At 38.7% G+C, this 23932-nt stretch overlaps 2 protein-coding genes across 2 annotated transcripts in view; both read left to right on the top strand.

Annotated features, from left to right (window-relative positions):
* The window catches only part of LOC102777223 (protein NLRC3-like), a 13214-nt gene extending 1533 nt beyond the window's left edge, over window positions 1-11681 (top strand). Inside the window, exons 4-9 of the mRNA XM_006806073.3 lie at window positions 2369-2559; window positions 6433-8215; window positions 8740-8913; window positions 9418-9591; window positions 9669-9715; window positions 9845-11681. Coding sequence (XP_006806136.2) covers window positions 2369-2559; window positions 6433-8215; window positions 8740-8913; window positions 9418-9591; window positions 9669-9715; window positions 9845-10362 — 2887 coding nt within the window. The 3' untranslated portion in view covers window positions 10363-11681. The remainder of the gene's footprint in view (window positions 1-2368; window positions 2560-6432; window positions 8216-8739; window positions 8914-9417; window positions 9592-9668; window positions 9716-9844) is intronic.
* A 3939-nt stretch (window positions 11682-15620) lies between these two features.
* Window positions 15621-23932, top strand: part of LOC102788296 (serine/threonine-protein kinase DCLK2-like) — a 30382-nt gene continuing 22070 nt past the window's right edge. Inside the window, exons 1-2 of the mRNA XM_087834855.1 lie at window positions 15621-15799; window positions 17908-19127. Of these exons, the coding sequence (XP_087690981.1) occupies window positions 18692-19127 (436 nt within the window). The 5' untranslated portion in view covers window positions 15621-15799; window positions 17908-18691. The remainder of the gene's footprint in view (window positions 15800-17907; window positions 19128-23932) is intronic.

Genomic DNA, 23932 nt, shown 5'->3' on the forward strand with positions numbered 1-23932 from the left:
AGTCACTTAGTGCAGCAAAGTTGTACACGAGGTTCAGGTTTATTAGAAAGGTTTCAAAAGACTCACATTGGTATTGAATTTGTAAGTGAAAATTTTATCTCTTAGATGTTTTATTCTATTTAGGAGGACAATGGGCATCAAATTTCGAGATAACTTTATCAAACTTCCCTTCATTCTAATCTGGTTTGCCGCATATGAATGTGTTGAACACTTCAATAACCCGAGTCCCTGCTATTGTAATCAATAACATTACCTGTCTTACATCCGGCTTGGCTTCAGATATACAGCTGGAAGGTGTGCCTTACTGTTGACATTTTTCATCAGCTTCAAACATATCGTTTTCTACAATGCACTTGAGCTTGGAATTTTGCTCCTGGCACTGTGTTTTGTTTGTCTCTGTACTTCTGCAGAATGAGTCATTTAAGCCCCTGCAACATACCTTTATTAATTTTACTTTACTTTAGGCAAGTAGAATGTACAGCACACCAGGCTATATCTTTTTTCACCTTCCTACCATAGAGATCATGCCTTCAGTCCCTACAAAATAGATACTTTTGCCTTGTGGTATGACATCAGAAATGACATCAGTTTTACCACACAAAATATCTGATCATTACTGCATTTCTTGATTTCATTGAGGTTTGTGAGCACTCATTTATCCACAGCTCTCTTTACGTTAGTACAGGATTTCAATCAGGTTTAGGTCTCGAGTTTGACAACTGACCATTGCAACACCTTAATTATTTCCTTTCAGCCTTTCTGTTGCAGATTTGCTTTTGTGTTTGAGATCATGGTTCTGTGGTGTAATTGCATTGCACAGTAGATGTTAATAGAGCCAGTCAGTGTAGTTAGGCCTGATGGCAGCTAGAGGGCGAGACCGGTGGGTTTGGACAAAAAGGGAATGTTATGTGGAACAGAGAAAAATAAAGAGTTGGTTATGAATCATACAGTGGACCCGCAATTCATAGCACGGCATGGTGTCAGAAGTCCTGTACTGATCCATGCAACTTCGACCGAATGAACCTGTATCTCGTGGAGCTTGTGGAAAACGAGAGGGAGAATATGGCGGATGAAAGTGCACAGAGAACGCTGGTGTCGTGCCAAAGTAGTTTGTATTTGTAATTTGTTTCCCCTGCGTCGGGAGCAAACGCTCAAAGTCCAAATCAAGGACAAACAGTATCCCAGAGTGTTGATTTTTACTTTACAAACACTTCTTATAATAACTAACTACTCCTGAAATTTTTGAGATGTTACCTGTTTATACAGGAAAGTTATAGTGGGATACAAATAATATCAGGATGAATAATTTGTCCCCCATGTGTAAATCATGGACAAACAGCATCCCACATTCCTGATTTGTAGTACACAAACACTTCTTATTATGAGGTATTACTCCGGAAACTTTGGAGGATTTAGCTCTTTATACAGTAAAGTTACAGGAGGATAAAAACAGTTATCAGGCAAAATGTTCTTGTGTTAAAATAATCCCGTCACCACGTGAGAACAATAAATATATACAATTCTCTGTTGTAACCCTCAAACTGAATGGTAATGTAACGACACTGCACTAGCACGGACAAATGGCTGTCAGAACGCATGCAGCTTGACCCAGATTTGACCCTGCAGAAAACAAGATGGCGAGGCAAAGTGAAGAGGTAAAGCAACAACAATCCTCCTTATGAGGTGACTCTAGAGCTGAGGCTACCAATGCTAAGTCCATAGAGTGCACAAAATTAGTCGTAAGGACATGAAAAGGACAGGTTTACACAAGCACACCCCTCTGTCACAGTATTCTTTGCACAGTAAGGGAAAAAGCTGAAGTATGTCATTTTCAAATATGTATGTCCAGAAGTTGGGAAGCACCAGGGATGGGAATCATACAGTGGACACGTGTATAATTAATAACATGACAGGTTCTGTTTCATTAAACAATTTCTGCCAATATTTAACTGTCCGACAAATGGCCTCACATTTGTTTCTAGAATACTTTGGTAAACAGAGTTTTCATCAAACGTGTCATCATGGACAAATGTCTTTACTTTGGTCTCATTTGTTCAAAGGACATTTTTCCAGAACTCTTGTGGTTTATTCAGATGCAACTTTACAAACCTAACCTGTGCTGCATTGTCCTTGAATTTTACCTGACCTAAAGTTTTTGTTCATGATTATATTTAGCAGTGATGTTTGGCAAAACATCAGCACAGGTGAGGACAAGATGTCAACAGGGCATAACCTCACCTTAACAGAGTGAAGAAGCTTTTTAAAAATGTTATTTTAGAATTTGGTCTCTGAGAAAATTGTTTTGCTTATGTTATCATATAAACTGCTCATGAATATAAATTAAGGCTTTGTATTGTTTTTCCTACAGTTATCCCAGTGTGGATCCAAACAGCTGTCTAATGTGTAACAAGGTTTTGAGGGATCCAGTCCACTTCAAGTGTGGACACTGGTTATGCAAACAGTGTGTGAGCTCAAACTGGGATCAATCTGGCTCACATGCAGAAAATCTCTGCCTGGATTGTGTTGAGAAATGCCGACTTAAGAATGTTGAAAGCACAGGTAAGCTTCCACAGGTAAATGCTACTGTCACTGGGATCTTTGATATGTGTGCACCATTTATCCTTGGAAATAAAAGTGATTGCAGCGATCTTACACCAGCTAAACTGCATTTATACTGATAACCTTTTCTTGTTGTGTGACATGTTCTTTTGACATAGAGAGAAGTAGCTTGCCATCACCAGTGTGTGAATGTGTGTGTGAATGGGTGGATGACTGGATGTGTAAAGCGCTTTGGGGTCCTTAGGGACTAGTAAAGCCCTATATAAATACAGGCCATTTACCATTTTACTATGTGTATAGCTTCTGACCTAAGGTTGTTTTCACATCTATAGTTCTTTTACTCTGGTCTGACTTAGTTGACAAGTTATAAAACTTCAAATTTCAATCAAATCAAATGCATTTATAAGCACATTTAAAAACAACATGGGTTGAACCAAAGTGCTGTACATAATGAAAATGGTGAACATTCATAGAAAATACAATGGAAGACTAGTCACAATTGAAGGCTAAAGAATACAAGTGCGTTTTCAAGCGGGTTTTAAAAATGTCAAGCGTTGGTGAAGACCTAATGTTAAGGGGCAGACTGTTCCAGAGTTTGGGGGCAGCAACCGCAAAAGCTCAGTCACATCTGATTTTCTGTCTGGTTCTGGGGATATCCAGAAGCAACTTATCTGCCGACTTAAGAACTCTGCCTGGAGTATTTTTAGTTAAAAGGTCCAAGAGATAAGATGGAGCTAATCCATTCAGAGATTTAAAAACAAACAATAAAATCTTGATTTTGATTCTACGACGTACTGGTAACCAGTTTAAACGTGCCAGGATTAGAGTGATATGTTCAAAATGGCAAGTGACTGTTAGGAGTAGGGCCGCCGCATTCTGAACTAGCTGCAAATGAGAGAGTAGGACCTGGTTAATACCAAAATAGAGACTATTGCAATAGTCAAGCCTAGATGAAATAAATGCATGAATCACTCTCTTGAAATCTATTCTAAGATGGCATTAGTCTCCAGAAAGGCCTGGAGCTGAATAAAAGCAAATTATTCTAAAATTTTAGACAGAAAAGAAAGTTTAGAGATTGGTCTAAAATTTGAAATAACAGTTGCGTCAAGGTTAGTCTTTTTAAGGAGTGGGTGGACAATAGCATGTTTAAGATCAAGTGGAACTGTTCCCGTAAAAAGAGACGTGTTGATAATAGTTAAAACATGAGGGCCAATAGTGTCAAAGACTTCTTTAAAAAGACTAGAGGAGATAGTGTCAAGGTGACACATAGAGTCCATAAGACGGGAGACTAGTTCAGCCAGAGAGTTCAGAGAAATCGGCTCGAAGTGATCAAACACAACTGAGGAAAACAAGGGAACAGAGGGATCATAGGGCGGAGGAATGAAATAAGACCTAATAGTATCCACCTTATCAACAAAAAAACCGTAAAAAGTTTTCACAGGTACCAAGGGACCCTAATAATTGAGAGGTGGATGGAGGGTTGATAACAGAGTGAATAGTATTGAATAAGATACAAGCGCTGTAGCTGTGTTTGCTGATAATATCCGATAGGTACTATAGGGCTTTGGAGTTGACGTCACGCCGCAATGCATTGTGGGAGCGCTGCGCCATGTTCGGGGTCTACGAATCAAAACAGACACTGTGTTGGAACAACAACGACAAGAATCGTGCTTAAAAGCAGCTCCAAAGAAAACGGAGGGTATAGAGACCGATTGCGTCCAGAGGCGAAGCAGTGGTACTTGAAAAAAATAGAGTGCATCGCAAATCTGGACCCATATGAAATACGGCAGTGGAGTAAAGACCCAGACGACTTACCGCCACTGTCCTAACCCGATATCTTCACGTATCTTGTTTGTGGAGTAAGCGCCTACACAGCGAACCAGTTTCGTAATTACAAGTCACTGGAGGCGCACATACAATTTACAAACGGCTGGGTGCAAGATTTGGCTATTTTGTAACAATTGTCAAAGTGTAAAATAAAGCGTCAAATGCAGATCTTTGTCGTTACCTGGCTTTTATTATAATGTCATTTTAGTGAAACGCAGAGTTCAAAGCGATGATAAACTGTCAATTATAGTATACAGATACAGAAATGGTTACATAATGTAATGTCAGTGTGTTCATACAATTACACATAACAAATACGGTTTTCCTAGTACTATTTCTTCAGAGACATACTCAAAGTTTTTACAATCATTAATTAACAAGAACAAGTCTCATGTGTGTCTGGTTTCACTACCACACTGGGGCACATGTTAACCAAAACGCAACATGCTGGGATCTTAACCTCCGCACACATCATTCCCACCGCATTTCTGATGTCAAAGCCTCTGTCAGCCAAAACTACATCCCCTGGTAACAGCTTGTTAAGTATGCCACATTGCTCTGTGATGTGTTTAGCTGATGCACGGCCCCCCACCCCTTAGAAATGAACGAAATTGCACCTTGTGGAGTAATCCCGATCAGGTATTTCATGGTGTGTGTACCCTTGTAGTGCGAGTACGTTTGAGCAAGAGCCTTTAAATTAGATGGTCGTTCTGTACGAACTTGATATCAGCTCGTCTCACGGCTGCTATCCAGGCTCGACGCCTTCGTTTGGTAACATCCGATACCTGAGCTCCTTGATGTTGCTTCCAGCTTGGGAAAGCATAAAAAGACAACCCAAGCTTATTCCCGTGCCGATCGTAAGATCGAACATTGCAGCCGACCACACAGCAAGTACGAACCATGGCTGTGCTTTCGCTCCTTCGTCGCTTGCGCTTAGACCCCAAACATGGCGGATCAGGCCAAAATCCTTTCCACGCCCATCCCCGTGACATCACGCTCCAAAGCCCTATTGGATAGGTAGTTTTTGCTTTATGCACAGCATCTTGATAAAGAGACAGAGCATCTCTTAACATAGCGAAGGAAATCTGAAATTTGTCTTTTTCTATTTTCTTTTGGCCTTTCTACAGGTCCTTCTAATGGCCCGGGTGTCCTTGTTTAGCCAGGGATCAGTTTTAGGTCTAGAGCGTTTAGTTTTTCTAAAAGGAACAGCCATATCTAGGACGTTTGTACAGGTGACATTAAACATGGTAAGCAAATGATCAACATTTTGCTTAAAGGAGAAATTGTCCATGATAGGGAGACCAGAATTCTGATAACCAGCAGAGAATTGCTCCGCAGTAACTGGTGTAATGATGCGGTGTTGGCAGACAGGAAGAGGAGGCTTAACTAAGGAGTATGGGACAGAAATTTTGAATAAGACAGGCATATGATCCGAAAGGTTAAGGTTTCAAATTTGAATATCCTATAGCTGCAGACCGCAGGATAAAACTAGGTCCAAGGTTTGTCCGCGCTCATGGGTGGGAGTCTTAACTGATTGGAATGAGATTAAAGGAATTAATAAGATCCAAAAGGTCTTTCACAAGTTGTTTTTAGTGACAAAAACATGAATATTAAAATCACCAAGGATTAAAATGCTGTCAATGTCCAGAATGCAAAGCATAAGTAGTTACAGGAAGGTGTTTAGCTCAAACTTGGAAAATACACCTGGTAGTTAGGTTGAATCGAAGCTAGATCACTTTTCACACTTTAAACAAACTGCACTAATCTGGACTTTGGAACCGAACCAAGACCTTCTCCTCAAGTATGATTACCATACTTGTTGTTCACACCCGCACAAACAAACTTTACCAAAGGGGGAAAATGACTAGAGTTTTACTTATATGAACTAAACAACATAGGTGTGAAAACACCTTAAGATCTAAATTTAGGATGCCAAAGGTAGATGCCAAATTTTAACAATTTTGCCCAACGCAGCTTTTATTTATTAAACAAAATGTAATAAATTCCTGTTTACAAATCTGAAAACATTGCTCTGTTTGATTCCAGGGAACATCCTCCTTGTCAAAGTAAAGGAAAATTTGAAAAAAGCAGTGAAAAAGAAATTTGCTCTGACATTTGAAGGTAATGGTGACCAAGAAAATCTACTCCAGAACATCTACACAATGTTGTTCATCACCACCGGAGAGAGTGGAAGACTAAATGAAGAGCATCAATTCAAAAGTAAATGGAAAACACAATCATCCAATGACTGTTCAGTCAACCTCAGTCACATATTCAAATCGTTTTCTGTCCAAACCAAACCCCACAGAACAGTTGTGATGAAGGGCGTTGCAGGCATTGGGAAGTCTCTGGCTGTGCAGAAATTCATTCTTGACTGGGCTGAAGAGAAGGAAAACCAAGATCTTGACTTTGTTTTCAGTCTTGCTTTCAGAGAGTTGAATTTGATTTCAGGTGAAAAAAGCCTACATGAGCTCCTGACTTTATTCCACCCCACACTGTCAGAACTCAAAGATTCAGTGGATTATACCAAAACCAAGATTGTTCTGATCCTGGACGGTCTGGATGAAAGCAGGTTTCAGCTGGACTTTGAAGACATTAAGACTATAACATCTGTCAAGGAAGCAGCACCTGTGAGTAATCTCCTAGCAAACCTCATCCAGGGTAACCTTCTTCCTGATGCAAACCTCTGGATTACTTCCCGTCCAGCAGCGGCCAATCAGATCCCTGCAGAACATGTTGACATGGTGACAGAGATAAGAGGGTTCAATGATCCTCAAAAAGCTGAATACTTCAGGAGGAGATTTAATCATGATCCTGGTCTTGCTGAAAGGATCATTAAACATATTCAGTCTTCACAGAGTCTCGACATCATGTGTCAGATCCCTATCTTCTGCTGGATTTCTGCAGTGTTATTCCAGGAAGTCTTTGGAGGAGATGTTGAAACTGCAATTCCTCAAACTCTTACAGAGATGATGTCACACTTCCTGTTTGCACAAACAAAGCGTAGAAGCAGAAAATATGACAAGAAGGTTGAGACAAACAAAGAAGAGCTTCTGAAGACACACAAAGAATTTCTTCTGAAACTCTGCAAGCTTGCATTTGAGCAGCTGCTGAAGAACAACCTCATCTTCTATGAGGAAGACCTGGAAGGCTTTGGCATTGACGTTAAAGAAGCATCCATCTACTCTGGATTTTGCACCACAGTCCATTTGGAAGAACAACTCTTTTCCAACAAAAGGGTCTTTTGCTTTGTGCATCTGACCGTACAGGAGTTCTTTGCTGCTCTCTTTGTCTATGACTGTTTTATTAACAATAATACTACAGGACTTAAAAACTTCCTCATTTTGGAGGACAAAGACCATATGTTACTTGATCTTGTAAAGGTGACAGTTGACAAAGTGCTGGAGAAGAAGAAAAATGGCCACCTGGACTTCTTCCTGAGATTCCTTCTTGGCCTCCTAGTTGAACCCAACCGGAGAGTCCTTCATGGTCTGCTACCTTCACCAGATCGAAGCCAAGATACTGACAAGAAAATCTTGACTTACCTCAAGTCTATCAGAAGGAAGAACCTCTCTCCAGACAGCTGCATCAACCTTTTCCAGACTATGGTCGAGATGAGAGATCACAAAGTCAAAGATGAGATTCAGGAATATCTCGCACTGTCAGATCATTCAAAAACAGAGTTGACTCCCCTGCACTGCTCTGCACTGGCCTACATGCTGCAGGTATCAAAGAATGATTTGGAAGTCTTGGACTTAAAGAGTTACAACACATCAGATGAGGGCAGACGGAGGCTGATACCGGCTGTGAGGAAGAGTAGAAAAGCTATGTAAGTTTGCAGCAATAATTTACTTTCATGTTGAATAACAACATGTTAAATATACTTTTTTGTCAATCAGATTGTGTAAGATCAAGGTTTGCTGGAAAGGAACTGTTCTTGATCAAGCTGATCAAGTGTCATCCTTAAACCTTTGTCATGGCATGGATTTAATTTATGACCACAGCAACCACTTCCCTGATGACTTTATGGTCTTAATTGTTACTTTTAAGTTGCATAAAAACAAGGTTTTAATTTTAAATTTTATCCCAAGTTTAATAAAACAAGATAAGATTATTTGATAAAATAATAAAACATTCTGCTCAAAGAAGGCCAAGATCATCTAGCTAAATCAACTGACATTATCTACTCAATACTTTACAACAAAAAGATGAGAATGGCCAAAATGTAAAAATAAAGGTTTCAAAACTTCTGTCTCATAACACTTTTTAAAACCTTTAATTTTTTTCTTTATTTGTCTACAGAATGAAACAGCTTTGTTCTCTTTATACTAACACTTAAACACCCACCCACAGGTTAGCAGATTGCAAAGTGACCTCGGTGTCAGCTGAGCATTTGGCTTTTGCTCTCAAGTTCTACTGCTCATCCCTCAGAGATCTAGACCTCAGTGACAATGACCTGAAAGATTCAGGGTTGAAGTTACTCTGTGATGGACTATCAAGTCAGTGCTGCAGGCTGGAGATACTCAGGTAGTAACACATAAAGTACACCAAAAGACACTAGTAATGGATCTCCTTTAGCCAGATTTAAGCTGAAAAGAAAACTGCTAGAAAACTGACTCTGTATAATAAAAATGATAGTTCTTGCTCTGATTTCAGTGAGGTCTTTATCAATAATAAGATAGTATACTTAGATTGACAAAGAATTGTCTTTAACACTGTACACTTCTGACACTCAGGAGTCACCATCTTGGTTTGATACCAGAGTGGCGACCAACCAGTGGAAAAAGATAGGAACATCTGAACTAGCCCATTAACATTGGCATATTACTTTTTCACACAGTGGTGTTACATGGGTTGGTTGACAGGGGTTGTTTGGTATTATTATGTGTGGTCAGAAGGTCAATAATAAGTTAACAATCATAGTCAGTTGTTACAATCATCAGTTTAGGCACATAACTTGCTTTGTTTGGTAAGCAAGAACAAAATGTACTACTGGAATTATTTCAATTGAAAAAGTGTCTGTTTTATCAGGTTATCCGGTTGTCTGGTCACAGCGACAGGCTGTGCATATCTGGCTTCAGCTCTACAGCTCAACCCGTTTCATCTGATAGAGTTGGATCTGAGCTACAACCACCCAGGAGACTCTGGAGAGAAGCAGCTGTCTAAGCTGAAGAATGATCCCCGATACAAGCTGAGCAAACTCAGGTAATGGAATTTTTTAAAGTAATTTTTTAAAACTTCATTAAGAAACATAATTAAATCTGAGATACTTTTCTCCACAGTGTTGAACATGGTGGAAGTCACAGAATGAAACCAAGCTTCAAGAAATGTAAGCACTTCAGTTATTTTTGGTGGCAATAAGTAACAAATCAAGGAAATTATGATCTAGTAACAGATCATTGTTCAAAGTGGCATGGCTTCTTTTTGTTGTTGCAATGAAGTGTTTTCTTATTTCCAGATGCCTGTGAACTCACTCTGGACTCCAACACAGCACACACAAACCTGCTTTTCTCTAATGGGAATAGAAAGGTGACCTGGATGGAAGTTGACCATCCACATCCTGATCCCAAAAAACAGCAGGTGCTGTGTGAGCAGAGCCTCAATGGGCGCTGCTACTGGGAGGTGGAAGTGTTTGGCTTTCTATGCGTTGGGATTACAATCAGAAGAAGAGGCACAGAAGGAAAGAAAAATGAGTTTAAGATGGGATACGATGACAAATCCTGGTGTCTGGTTTTCTCTGATGATGGTTTTTACATTCTGCACCGTAACAAGAAAGTAGACGTGCCTTCAGCTGGATGGCGCTCCAGTCGGGTGGGTGTGTATGTGGATTGTTCAGCTGGCACGCTGTCCTTCTACAGGGTTTCTAATGACAGCTGCATCCTCCTTCATAGCTACAAAACAGCCTTTAACGAACCCCTTTATCCTGCTTTTGAGCTTCACTCTCAGTCGTCTGCTTCATTTTGTCAGCTAACCTAAGTTTCACCTGCACCTGCAAGTTCTGTCCATCAATTCCACACATTAAACTGCTTTATGAGTATCCTATTGTTTTTCCAATGAAGTTCTAGGTCATGTTTCACCTACTGTAGCTACATGGTATTCTTTATTTACTCTATCTTTTTCTAATATTTTTTTTAATGATCTGAAACAGTTAAGTGTGACAAATATCCCCCACAAAAAAACAAAAACCCAAAAGCTAAGAAATCAGAAAGGGGGAAATATGTTTTTCTGTGCATTGTAACTACAATTTGCACTCTTGCTGATGAATCTGTTTGGTAGATTTACATAATATTTTCAACTACTAAGTCATTCTTCAAACAAAAAACTGTTCCAACGTCTCCAATGTGTCAATTGGTTACACTTTCCCTGTTTTGTATTTCTCTAAATTTAAAAATTAATATTTTATGTTTATGTTACTTGTCAGAAACAATGTCAGCATTTTAAGTTATGGGCAGTTCTGTTTCATGTATTTTTTGTAGAACTTATTTGTATTTACTACAAACTCAAAATCAGGTCTAAACCTCTGAACTCCTAATCTGTAACTTTGAATTAGCAATTTACTCACTTTGATAATTGAACATAGTGCTAAGAAAAATACATTCAATGTAAATGAGCATGATTTCACAATTACAAAGTTGGAGATTACATTTTAAAAAACTGACTAACAGTGCACAAAGATCTACAGCTGATTTACGTAAAGAGCAACAAGATCTACAGAGGAGAACACAACCAGTAGACCCAGAACATGCACACTTTAAACAGAATGTTTCTAACCAGATGGTGGAGCCAAACTCAGGACTGCTGTGAGGCTTGCTACTACACCACCATGCTGCCCACATTTGACATGCAGAATGTAGAAGTTGGTGTCTGTATTAATGTTCTTTTGTCTTCTTTTATTTAGAATTTACCTTTCTCTGTTTTAAATCAAAATGTGTGTGGCAACTCTGAGCATCTTTTACAGCATTTTCACTACAAATCAGATGTGTGTGTGAGAGAGAGGCTGTTTCAAAGGCGTTTAGTTTCTGTCCTTTATTTTTACTTAGCTTGAAGCTTGTGTGGAACAAATACTGTGTAAGTTAACAGAAGTCTTAGTATCACAGGTCTGCAATTAACACAAACGAGGAATTTAGTATTTTAGTAAATGAATGTTAGATACTGGTTGGCATGTTATGGTCTGACAGTGAAAAATAACCAGAATTCAAATGTGAGGTGAGACTATTAGATGTGATTCAACATGTACAAACTGGTGTCCTGTTTTCGATCACACATGGCTGCTTATTGAAAAATAAAATGTTTTTTTTTAAATTTGCAGTGAAAAGCAGAAGTTTCTAATAGTTTTGTCTTACTGATGCTCATTAAGGAATAACTTCAGACGCTGTTGAAAAAAACTAGTTTCTCCTATTACTGACACACAAAGGTCTGAGGGATCTTCCAGGAATTATGCCGCTAATTTCCAGAGAACTGATTGGGCATTATCTCTTATGGTGAACATAACCTGGTCCACATGTGGGCTGTTGTGGAGCACAGAACAGGTGCTACAAAGCACACCTGTCACAACAAAGCCCAAGTCACTTCATCAAACAAGCTTTTTCTTTTCACAGTTCAGCATGCATGCAGTCTACTTGCTTATACATGCCATCTATACAGGAAATGCATCATTTGAAAGAAACACAAACACCACCTGTCATTTTAATCTGAGAACATAAAAAACCTCATTCATTAATCCAACCCTATTATTATTGGCTCATGTTTCCCATAGGCCACTAACCGTGTTAATGAGGGAGTGACTTGGCCTGAGAGTAAAGGGTGGGGCAGTCTGCCTCACAGCTGCTCTCAGCAACACCAACCCACCCAGAGAAAGGGGGGGCTCTTTATCTGTTCAGCACAATAAAAGCCTTTTACATCAAAGGAAACAGAACAGAAGTTAGAGATCAGATCCCACAATATCATTCACCAAACTCCAACCAAACCTCCAGAGAAAAAACAAACAAAAACAATTTAGTCCTACATAAAGGCTAATGTGTGATCTACCTGACACTGGGACACTTCAATACAAGACAGGTAAACTGAGATCAGAGTAATGAGTCACATTGCAAACTAATCAGCTGCTTTTACCATTTTTAATTCAGTTTTTATACAAATACGCAAAACTGCAGTAGCTTCACAGCACAACAGGGGGCCAGCCCACTGTATGAATCACTGTCAGGTATATTTACTAGTTTGGGATTCAGTTGTTATTTAAAAGTTTTATTTAATGTTGTTTTTAACTCCCCTGTCATTGTGACAGTGCACATTGTCTCCACACCTCTCCTAATAAACTTAGCATTATAAATACATATGTCCTCAATACATTTGTGGGTTGAGCAGCAGAGTATATGTTAGAGCCATGGAAAACTTGCCACATGTTCTCTGCCAGTACTAACTGTATTTCGGAACACGTTAAATTCTGAGTTTCCCTCATATCTTCAAACTTATAGTTTGCCTAAAGTGGACATTAGATTGGAAATTCATGTCATATAAACACAACAGAAAACTACAGTTAAACTGAACTTTTCAGACCAAAACAGAAAATGAAGTTGGGCAATTTAAAAATATTACATCTACACATATCTTTAAGTAATCATTTAAAAAAAAACTGACATAGTTTTACGGTCATCCAAAAATCTTTGTTTCTTATTGGTCCACATAAACAAAGTACAAATAACTTAACATGGGGCAGTACTGTATGATGTCTTGGCTAATTTATGAATCTAGCTGATGTTCTCTGCTTGAAGTAAAAAGGACATTGTCAGGAGCGTGTTTTAGTTTAAAACAATTAAACGGGACCCTATAACACTTGAGCCGAGGGCAACACAGGTACTTTTAGGGCTCGTTTATAAGTTTTAATTTTTGTTAAGGTCCTGCAAAGTACTGGATTTAGATATCTCTCAGAACTATGAAACCAGCTCAACCTTTCAGGAACAGGTCTTCTGATCCCTCCCCACACTGATCGACATGTTTTTGCCTTTTTATGCTACAAGTTGCTGGAATAACCTACTCACTCGTGTTTGGCGTTTTCCAATATTAGCAGTATTTCAAACAAAAGTTAAAAGCATAGTTTAACCTTTTCAGTTGTTGTTCCTGGTCTTAATTTGCATTTCATGTCATTTCTATTTATTTCATTTATTGTTGTTGGAGAGTTTTATTAATTTTACTGGTGTTAACTAATGTTGATCCTTAGTTAATATTTCATTTTATTTCTACTTCTTTGACTGGATTAAATTTTGCGGGTCTGTTGTTTACTCAAAATCTCAGTTTGCTAAATTTCAGTTTTTGGGTTCATGTGTGGGTCTTTATTCTTATTTAATGCTGCCTTCATGTTTTTGTTGATGCCATCTGTTCTTAATTATTCCTCCTAATGTGTGCCTGGTGACTTAGTTTCAGGCTTTCTTAATGGTTTTATAGCTCCAGCCTGCTTCACTGACTCCCACAGCTGTGTCCACCACAGCTTCATCAAATATTAAGATTGAGCAGAATTATTTATTACTTCTACCATTATAATCATTCACTATTACTTATTTATAAGCCGTGGTTCTTACAATAATCACTTTTTTGTGAGTTATATATGTAGTTATTATTGAGACTCATGTTGCAAACATGAGTCTCAATAAGCTGTAATAAGCAGGACAGTAAGCTGTACTGTGTATGGAGTAGTACAGGAAGTGAAAGAAAAACACAAATACAGAAAGAAGTACATCTATAGTTTTCCTCTTGGTCTACATTATCATCTACATCTGTGTATTTAAACGTAACTAAATCTGTTTAAATGAAAAACATAAGTTCCCTCTGCTATTAAAAAATCTGATCTCTATGTAACTAACTATGGAACATCATTAATTTTGTCTTCAGTAAAGTTTGTTACTTCAGATCATCAGAGCACATCAGATGTTTCAGGAAATTAAGGCAAAGTAGTTAGTAGAAATGGTTGTGTATGTTTTTATGAGCAAGCTAGACAGATAATGTTTCTATTGTCTGCATGCTATCAAATATATTAGCATTGATTTGTAGCTGTGAGCCAGCAAGGATCTGTGGCTGAAGTGACACAATGTCCAGTGATGCCCTGCACATACAATATAGTCACATTTTTTTGTTTGCTCGGTGCAGCACTGTGCACACTTTAAAGTAAATATTGTTTTCCCTCACAATATATGCAAATGTAAGAAGTCTTTGTCTTTACAAATGGGAAACATGTGCTTTAATCAGTATCTTGAGATTATTCTGTTACATAATCCAGTAGAGCAGGTTTCAGCCTCAGGGAAAAGTCGGACTTTAATACACGTCTTATGGGTCTCACAGCATTTTGTAAGTAATCCTTTGCTAAGTGGCTGGTACTTTCTGTTAAAATGCTACCACCTTGTGGTGAAAGTTTTCGTTCACTTTTACAGACGTTTTTCAGAAAAAAAAAAATCTTAGATTTGTCTAAGAATAGTAACGTTTTTCATATTTACTACATTTCGAAATAAATAAAGAAATCATGCTTCTTTGCCAACACTGCTTTTTGCCAGTACCCTCGATCTTTAGATTGACTTCAGTGAAATTTAAATTGGGATATTTAGTGGCTATATTATATTATTATATTATTTATATTAAGCTTTTAAGCTGCTACATGTTTTATTCACTATAAAAATAAAGAACTTTCGAGTCATTTGCACAGACATGTACTCGTGGTGCCCTTTCTAGTTTGCTGTGTTAAACATGTAAAATATAATTTAAAAAATATATAAAATTAGAAACAATTTACATCATTTTAGAATTTCCTAAAGACTGAATTAAATGGATGGTTTTGTAAGTTCATGCACCAAATAATTATAAATCGTACACTAAATGATCCAGTATCCATGTAAAATTTTGTAAAAAAAAAAAAATTAATCCTTGAATCTTGTATATAAAGAGCAATATTTTTTAATGACAACTCGCGCAGTTTCCAGTGCCATGCGGTGGGCCGAACTGGACCCTATGGGGGCCCACCGAATGGCACTGGGCCGTATGTTTGACACCCCTTGTCATAAAACAATAACGACAGAAAAGTAAGTTTAATTTGAGGGAGAGTCAGACAAAAGGCAGGGAGGAGAGACACAGTAGAGCGAGATGGACAAAGACAGACAGCGAGAGGAGGAGGAGGAGGGACGCTGTCATCACGTACAGCCGCGGAGAGAAGGGAAGGGCGGGGGTGAGCCTCAGCCGGTGTCTGTCTGCAGCAGCGGCCATGCTGCCTGACTCGGTGCATCCCGGTCCACCGGTGTAGCCTCCCTCCTGCATCCCTGTATCCCAGGTCAGCGGACGGACCCGGAACGGCTCGGTTAGAGCGGTTCAGCCCGCCGGGAGGGGAAAGAGGAGAAACGCTCCATAGCAACAAACCGGTTCCACGGCATTATTGGTAGGTGCCTCCCTTTCAGTGTACGTGTGTGTGTTTGAATGACGCTGTCAGCCAGCTTAGCAGTGTTAGGGCGGATAGATGGATAAAGTCAATTCTATTATCAGAGAGAGAGAGAGTGAAAGAGAGAGCACGGGTTTTATAAGCATTTCATCTGCAGGGTTTTATTTCTCATTGGGCTTAAGCGAAATCTAATAACACTGGAAATCGATGCAATTCTCCCACAGTGGCTGTGCAGCCAAATTTATGTCACACATTTGAACACATTGGCTGTATGATGCCTATAAGTCCTGATGTGCATGTGCAATTTATCATGGGGGGCGGGGTCTTAATGATCTTCAATAGAAGCCCATTCTGCTCAGACCAGCTCCTTAAAGGTACTTTTTGCAAACGCACTGCAAAATGCAATAAAGACCATCACCACAAGGTGGCAGCATTTTTGCCAGAAAGTTTATGGGCAGTTGGAAATTCCACGGGTGCGTGCCTCTGACAGACCCTGCAAACATAGTGGAAACAGTGCTAGAATTACCCCAGTCAACAGTGTTTGTGGCACAATGGCAAAAACTGAACTGTAGACAGACAGATGCTGACGTTTTCAGGTACTGTTGTGGACCAGTGACTCTTTCAGGACAAGGAATATTTATTTTATTATTGCATGAAGAAAACAAACACATGTATTCATTTTAAATGTGCTTTTGGATTGATAGCTAATTTAAGTGGTTGTGATCGAATGAAGCCCAGCAGGCTGTGAGTCTCAGATGTGGCACAATATTCCATCCAAGACTTGATATCGAGGGGAAAAAAAGGTTTAGTCAACTTGCTCGGGCAGCTTCAGGTTCTATCTTTTTCACAGATTGACATTACAGGTGTTTCAGGGGTGGAGCGTTTAGTGTTCATGCCTTAAAAGGCTTCAGGTCTTTTGTTTTTAAAATGTCTCCTGTGTCTGACTTCCTGCCCTCCGCATCTGCTCTGTGCATCCTGACATATGTGTATGTGTAAATAATCATTCTGTACATACGATAATTTTTAATCCTACAACTGTTTATAACCTGCATAGCTCACATTTCTGTATAACTGTATATCTCAGATTTCTGTATAGTTTTTTATTTCATATTTATATCCTGTTCATAGCCTGTACATAGCTTGTACTCACTACAGCCTGTACATACTTATAGTTATAGAATATTCATAACATACTTCATACCGTGTACATATAACATACCATAATAGACCCATTTCTGTAATATACTTACATATCTATATTATTGCTAATATATATTGTAATATATCTATATCATGGCTAAAGCACTTCTGGGTGGATGCAAACTACATTTCGTTGCCCTGTACCTGTGCATGTGCAATGACAATAAAGTTGAATTCTATTCTATTCTATTCTATTCTATTCTATTCTATTCTATTCTATTCTATTCTATTCTATATGTTAACCAGGAATGAGTCCAAGATGGGCCAATGTTTTCCCAGAGTTCTGTTCTTCAATGTACTTGATCTTATATTGGTTTGTTGAAGGACGACCTGTCATTAATCTAATATTTCTATGTTTTTTGTTTAAAAACTGTACCCTCTGAGCTCTTCTAACTACCAAAGCAAGTCAGCTAAGAGAGAGTGACAAAACTGTGCAAATGTTAAGTTGCATGATGCTTTTAGGTGTCATGTTTGACTCAGGGCAGTTTGGATGCCCACTGGATTTTTTGGGGTGGTTTGATGTGGTACTCTGTGAGATGACAGCTCAGCCCTAAAAATTTCAGTATCAGACATGACAGGAAAAGTCATAGCTGTTTCCTCACATGGTTTTTTTTGCTTTCTAAATAATTTAAAAATGTTGTAAAATCTAACTTTTAAAGTTTTTTTTAACCCTGGTTTAATTTAATCAAAATTAAAAATTATTTTTGTTTATAAAATATTGAATAATTAAATAAAAGCAAAATATACGCAAGCAATACAGACTCTTAATTACATGGTTTTATACAAAATGACCTTTTTAAAAATTAATTCCTGCTCTATTTCTGCACTGGTATAGAGTTGGAGGCTGATGGTGACTTCTGTCTTGTCAGTAAAACCACGTGATTGTCATTTCTTCTTTTTTTCCCCAGTGACGGAGGGAAGGTGAGGACACTAGAAGAGAAATTGTGAATGAGACATAAATCCCAAATCAAGCAGGATTAGAGGGACTTCAAGCCACTGGCCCAGATCTAAACCTGGAGTCAATTGAACGGGTTTTCTAAGGTCTGTTCATTCAAAGTACTGAGTTCAAAGCCAGATCACTGACATTACAGCTGCGTTCCTGACACTGCAGGTAGGTGACTGTGAGGACACAGACAGATAATCAAGTGGAGGTTTAGCCTTGGTGGGAAAAATCTGTAATTCAAGGATCAGACTTGCCTTCATATTCACATTGAATTTGCTAAAAAATAAGGTGAAACAAAAACCTTACAGCTACAACCCCAAACTTATTGACCAGTGGACATCACGGATTAGAGCATGAACATTGGATAAAGGATATTTTTGAGTTCTGACTTAAGCTGGATTTACATCAAAGTGACCTGATGTAGTTTTGGGGATTTCACCTGGATTATGAAGATTTCAGTTGATTTAAATGAACCATGACTGGTCTGATTGCCACAGTGCTGGTTCTCCGCTCAGGCCAACTGGACTACAAATCATCTTAGAAGTCTTGGGACTACAGCTGGTCTATGAGAATCTATCTACTGGAAGGAAGTCTCCAAGTTATAACACATTTTTAGGGATTACTTATCACATTATCTAAACGTGAGCAAGATCTGGACTACATAGCTTGGATAAACTTTTTCCTGCTGTTTGAAGGATGATTCTTTTCTAGCACGGATTTCGTTGAATGTTACTGGACTGTTATCCGCCATGTCTCTGAGTAAGACCCTCGAGTTGGAGCATTTTGACGAACGTGACAAGGTTCGGCGAGGACGCTCCACCCGGACCAAGAGAGATGATTCCACCAGCAGTGCTGGTGGTGGAGGGTCTGGCCCGAGCTCCAGGGGCAGCAGCCTGGTCCCTAGTCCTGCTCACAGCGCCAACTGCAGCTACTACCGGACCCGCACCCTGCAGGCGCTCACCTCGGAGAAACGAGCCAAAAAGGTCCGGTTTTATCGCAACGGAGACCGGTACTTTAAGGGCCTGGTGTACGCTGTTTCTAGTGACCGGTTCAGATCGTACGACGCCCTGCTAATGGAGCTCACACGCTCCTTGGCGGATAACCTGCATCTGCCTCAAGGAGTGCGGGTGATCTACACTATAGATGGCAGCAAGAAGATCACCAGTATGGATGAGCTGGTGGAAGGTAAGACTGGCAGCTTGGTTTTCATTTTCTAACAACTTGTCAATCACAAACCTTTAGGCAATGAGCAAAAATGCCCAGCTGAGGTAGAAAATGTCACGCTTTAGTAGGCTATGGGTGCACACTTACTTACTTACTCGTTAGTACGAATATTTTAAGACTATTATCTGGATTGTGGTTAGGGCCAGTCTTGGCATTCTTTAATTTGATCCCTATTTACTCTACCAATACTCATCAATAATGTCTTTGTCGAAAGCATCTGATCTCCTGGATCATTTGTCATCATAAAATTAGTCAAAATTGGTCTACAGCCATTTCCATTCCTAGTTGACCACCTACACATTTGTTCCCTTTGTGAGATTTTTGATGTAAGGTGCTTTATATTAGCAGTGGTCTTGCATATCTTTGTTTTATCTGCAAATGTTGCATATCCTTAAAATAGATATACAGTAGTCATTTGTCACTGAGTCATAATTTTGTGCAGACTTCAGTTGATTACTCTCACCACAGATCAATCAAATGGCCTGTCTTGTTTAAACTTCCTCATGTTTCCTTCCTCTCGGCTCCCTCTTGGCTTTTGTTATCCAAACATGCTTGAATTATTTATTTCTGTGTACATCAACAGCAGACTGATAAGTACATAATCAATACAGTAATACTCAAGGGTATATCGCTTTTAATATTCATTGGGGAAATAACCCAGGACCTGTCTGAGGTGTACAGCTGTTTCTGTATAAAAAGTATCATGTTGTCCACTACTGAATCGACCCCTGACACTATATATCCTGTAATTTGGTGAAGAATCCTATAAGAAAGTTGTCCCTGTGTAGTTTTTATGCACATGCAGATTTACAGCAGTGTTAATCCTATTGAAGATTTTAAGCTGGAGACTCCAAGTAAAGCTTGTGATTAATAAATAAGTGCATATGTGTTTGTTAAATTTTGGTGGGAGCAATTTAAGGTACTTGGGTATCTTAGGGACGTATCCCATCATCTCTACCATAGATTTTCCCCATGGTGATACTATATGTGGGATAACTGAACCCACCAGTAAACACATAGTTCATTAAAGTTGAAGCAAAGGAAAATTGTGTTTTTTAACATTTTATTGAAAATGATACCTTCTCACCATCTAGTCACACTCCTTTCTCTTTTAAACTGATATCCAATTAATTGAAACTGCAGGCAGTGATGATTGGGATCACACACCTTTGATAGGTCTACCTGCTTCCTGTGGATATTTTAAGCCCAGGATGGATAACTGGCTGTTGCACACATACATCCATCAATTGTTTTGACCAACGTGTGACATTACAGAATATCCAACAATTACAGTTGTGGTTTTTTTGTTTGTTTGTTTTTTGCTGTTGCCAACAGACCGTTCAGGGAAAGCCCACCAGCTTCGTCATTTAGCATCACCAAGATATTTAGATTGGACTGCCCATATATTATGTGAATAATTAGTTGTCAGCTCAAAATCTTCAATGGGATTAACATTGCAGTTTTTTGTTAATGTTTGACAAATGACTATTCTAAAGAATAATGCCTTGAAATGGCAAAACTTCAGCTTAGTGCAAATGCCGTAAAAATGGACTTCCTGTTGGGTTTCGTGCGGGCTATGTTATTGATATGCTATAATGGTGCTATATACACAGAACAATTTTGAAACATCTTGTGTATAAAACCTTTTAATTATGTAAGTTTTCACCACTTTTGACAGAATTCAAGCACTTTTTAACCCCTCAAAATTATTGTGACTTAATTACAGTAATAAAGATAATATCTAGAAGACCAGACTGAGCAGTTCCACTAATGCCTTCACATATTCAGTGCACAGTCATCTAATGACCCATCATTATGTGGTATATCCTGTCTCCAATATCCTCTTATAAACATCAAGTGTACTTTATCTTATAAAAAAAAGCATGTATCTCATAAATGCTCATAAATCTTCTACATCTAAAATGTATACGCATGAACAATATTCCTGGATAATTTAACAGCAACTCCGAGGTCCACTCACTCTGCTCATCCTGTTGCCCCAAAGTCATTTAGTGAGAAACAGACCAGTGGCTGAGTAACATCACTTATCATCAATATTGATGAGTGACTGGTTTAATGTCCTCTGATGAGCGTTAGTGCCAGGAAGCTGTTCAGCCGGAGATCTACTAAAAGACAGATGCATCGCTCTGAAGCACTTAACAACGACAAACAGACCACAGCGGCTCAAAGCTGCGAGTGTGAAGTGGAAAAGTCATCGCTCACAACTTAACTGAGTATTCGGGCTGTAACAGAGGGGGAAACATGGATCTGATTAGCTGTGCTGGAAAGCAGCTAATGCACTGGGATGATTGATCTGAGTGTGTCCTGCTGAATGTCAAGATTATTGGTTTAGCATTTCAAAAGTACTGTGACAGAGATTTCAAATATCATAACCTTTCAGGTTTTTCTAGGCTTGGCAGCAGCCATAACAATCAGCTCATATACATCATGTTTTATAGTTGTAATAAAATGATTATTATTATTATTAATCCAAAGCATGTTTTAGAAAACCCAACTAAACCATTTCAGTGCTTAAGGAAGTCTGGTTTGCTTCATCATTAATGAATCACTAGGAATTTTCTTTGAACTTTTAAAATTTTTCCCTATTTTTAACAATATAATCACACAAAAAAAGTGTTTAAACTTTCTTGATTTTAATCTTATTTGAATCATTTTCCATTGCTTTTAAATTATAAGATTTTGTAAAGCACGCTGTTTTATTAAATCCTAATTAAAATGATACAAAACAAAAAAGTCTAAAAATAATAGGGAAAAGGGGGCTCAAACCTCAGTCTCCTGGGTGAAGGTTTATTTTTTGTCTATAAAAAGCCACGACGGTGGAATTTGTAGCTTTTTATAGACAAAAAAACCTTGAGTCAAGTGAATTTAATGGACACAATAAAAATAATAAAGACAATAGCTTCAGAAAAGTTTTTATTTTGAAACTAATGCTTAAAAAATTGTCCCCAACTCCACAAATAAGCTGCAAATGTTTGTTAATTAATCAATGTGATAATTTCTTAACCTTAAAAGCTGAAATATTAAAAGTACCCTTCATTAAATTTCCAGTTTGTCGCGTCTTTATGTTAAACAGCTCCTGAACAGAGACTGTGCCGGTGTCTCAGCTCTAATGTCGTATCGACACACAGACGGTGCTTCTGTGTTTAGTCACTGAGGTATTTGAATAAATACCTGCAGCAATCCTGTCCATCTGGTTTGAATTGCAAAGTGAAAGCCTGCATGTGGAGAGACAAGGTCACACACACAATACCTGCAGAGAAAGAGTGTGTGTGTCAACATGTAATGGGGATGAAACAAAGGGAGGAAAAAAGGGGCATTTCTCTAGAGGCTTTCTGGCACAGATAAGCGTGTGTCTGATTTTAAAAGAGAGTGAAAGGTGTGCACGTTGGAAAGGTAGTATGATAAAGACGTAGAGAGAGAGGAGCGTTAGGTGAGCCATTTTTAACCATATAAGGTAAAACAGGATATGTGGCTGGAGGCTGTACATGTGATCAGCTGCAGTCTGCTGGAGCCTTAGTATGATTTATAATTTTATCTTATACTTAAAAACTCTTTATACAAACAACCTAATGGATTTAACTGATGACAGATTTAAAGCTCAAATAAATTTAGGCACATGCACATTAGTCACTAATCTAAGTAAGAGGATAATAAAGGAATTAAACTGTTTGTCATCATTGGTAGAACTTTATTGTTCATCCTTTCCTTTCTTTACATACATCAAAAACATAAAAGTTAAAATTGCCAAAGGGAACATCTATTTTAATAGTTTAGTTGTTTCTGATCAGCAAAATGTCAAATAGTTTTTGTTTCTTGCATCTTAGGCATTTCCTTTTCATGCAGATGCTGATGAGGAAAAACATTAAAAACAAAAACAGCAGCTATGATCTATGGTGGCTCCAGCTCACAAATTTAAAGATCTGACACTAATGTCCTGGTGCCAGGCTCTACAGGACAGCTTCAGAGTTGTCATGCAGTCCTGGACATGAAGGGTGTGATGTGTTTTGCAGGCACTATAAGCACAAGCAGTGAAGAGATGGTCACATCATGGATGTATATCTGTCCATTTTCTTCTGCTTATCCAGTTCTGGGTTGTGGGATGGGGTGAGAAGTTAGAGGCGGGGTGCATCAGGCTGTTGCACAGAGACTCACATTCAAACGCATGGTCAATTTTAAAATGATCAGTTAGCCTAACACCCCCCCTACCCCCCAACTGAATGTTTTTGGACTGTAAATTAAAAATATTGGATTTTTGACTGATAATATGAAAATGAAACCTTGGTCTATGTGAAATGATAACGGGTTCTTTTCCCCTTTAATGTGACAATGAGATCATTGATGTGGAAGAAAATTTGTAATTATAGTGTGTTTAAAAGTATCTTTAAATAATAGGTTAGCCATAATTTGCCCCTAATAATATGATCATTTTCTAACCACTCCTGGCAGATTTTGGAGATCTCAACATGTTGAAGCTGTAGTTTAAAAAAAAACAACACAATACAAAAAAAGAACCCCTTGAATTAAAAGGGTTTGAATGGTGGCTTTCTTGGGTTTCCACTGCTTATTTCCTGCTGGTTACTGACTGGGTTTCAGAGGCAGCGGTGTAAGCAGAGACCAGCCACCGCCTTCGGCTCTTCTTGGGAGAGACACTGCAGCATTCCCAGGCCAGCTGAGAGACATAATCTCTCTGGCATGTCCTGGGTCTGCCCTGAAGCCTCCTACCAGTAAGACTCCCAGGAAGCATC

The sequence above is a fragment of the Neolamprologus brichardi genome, chromosome 3 (assembly GCF_056152115.1).
Source record: "Neolamprologus brichardi isolate AB-2024 chromosome 3, ASM5615211v1, whole genome shotgun sequence".
NCBI lineage: Eukaryota > Metazoa > Chordata > Actinopteri > Cichliformes > Cichlidae > Neolamprologus > Neolamprologus brichardi.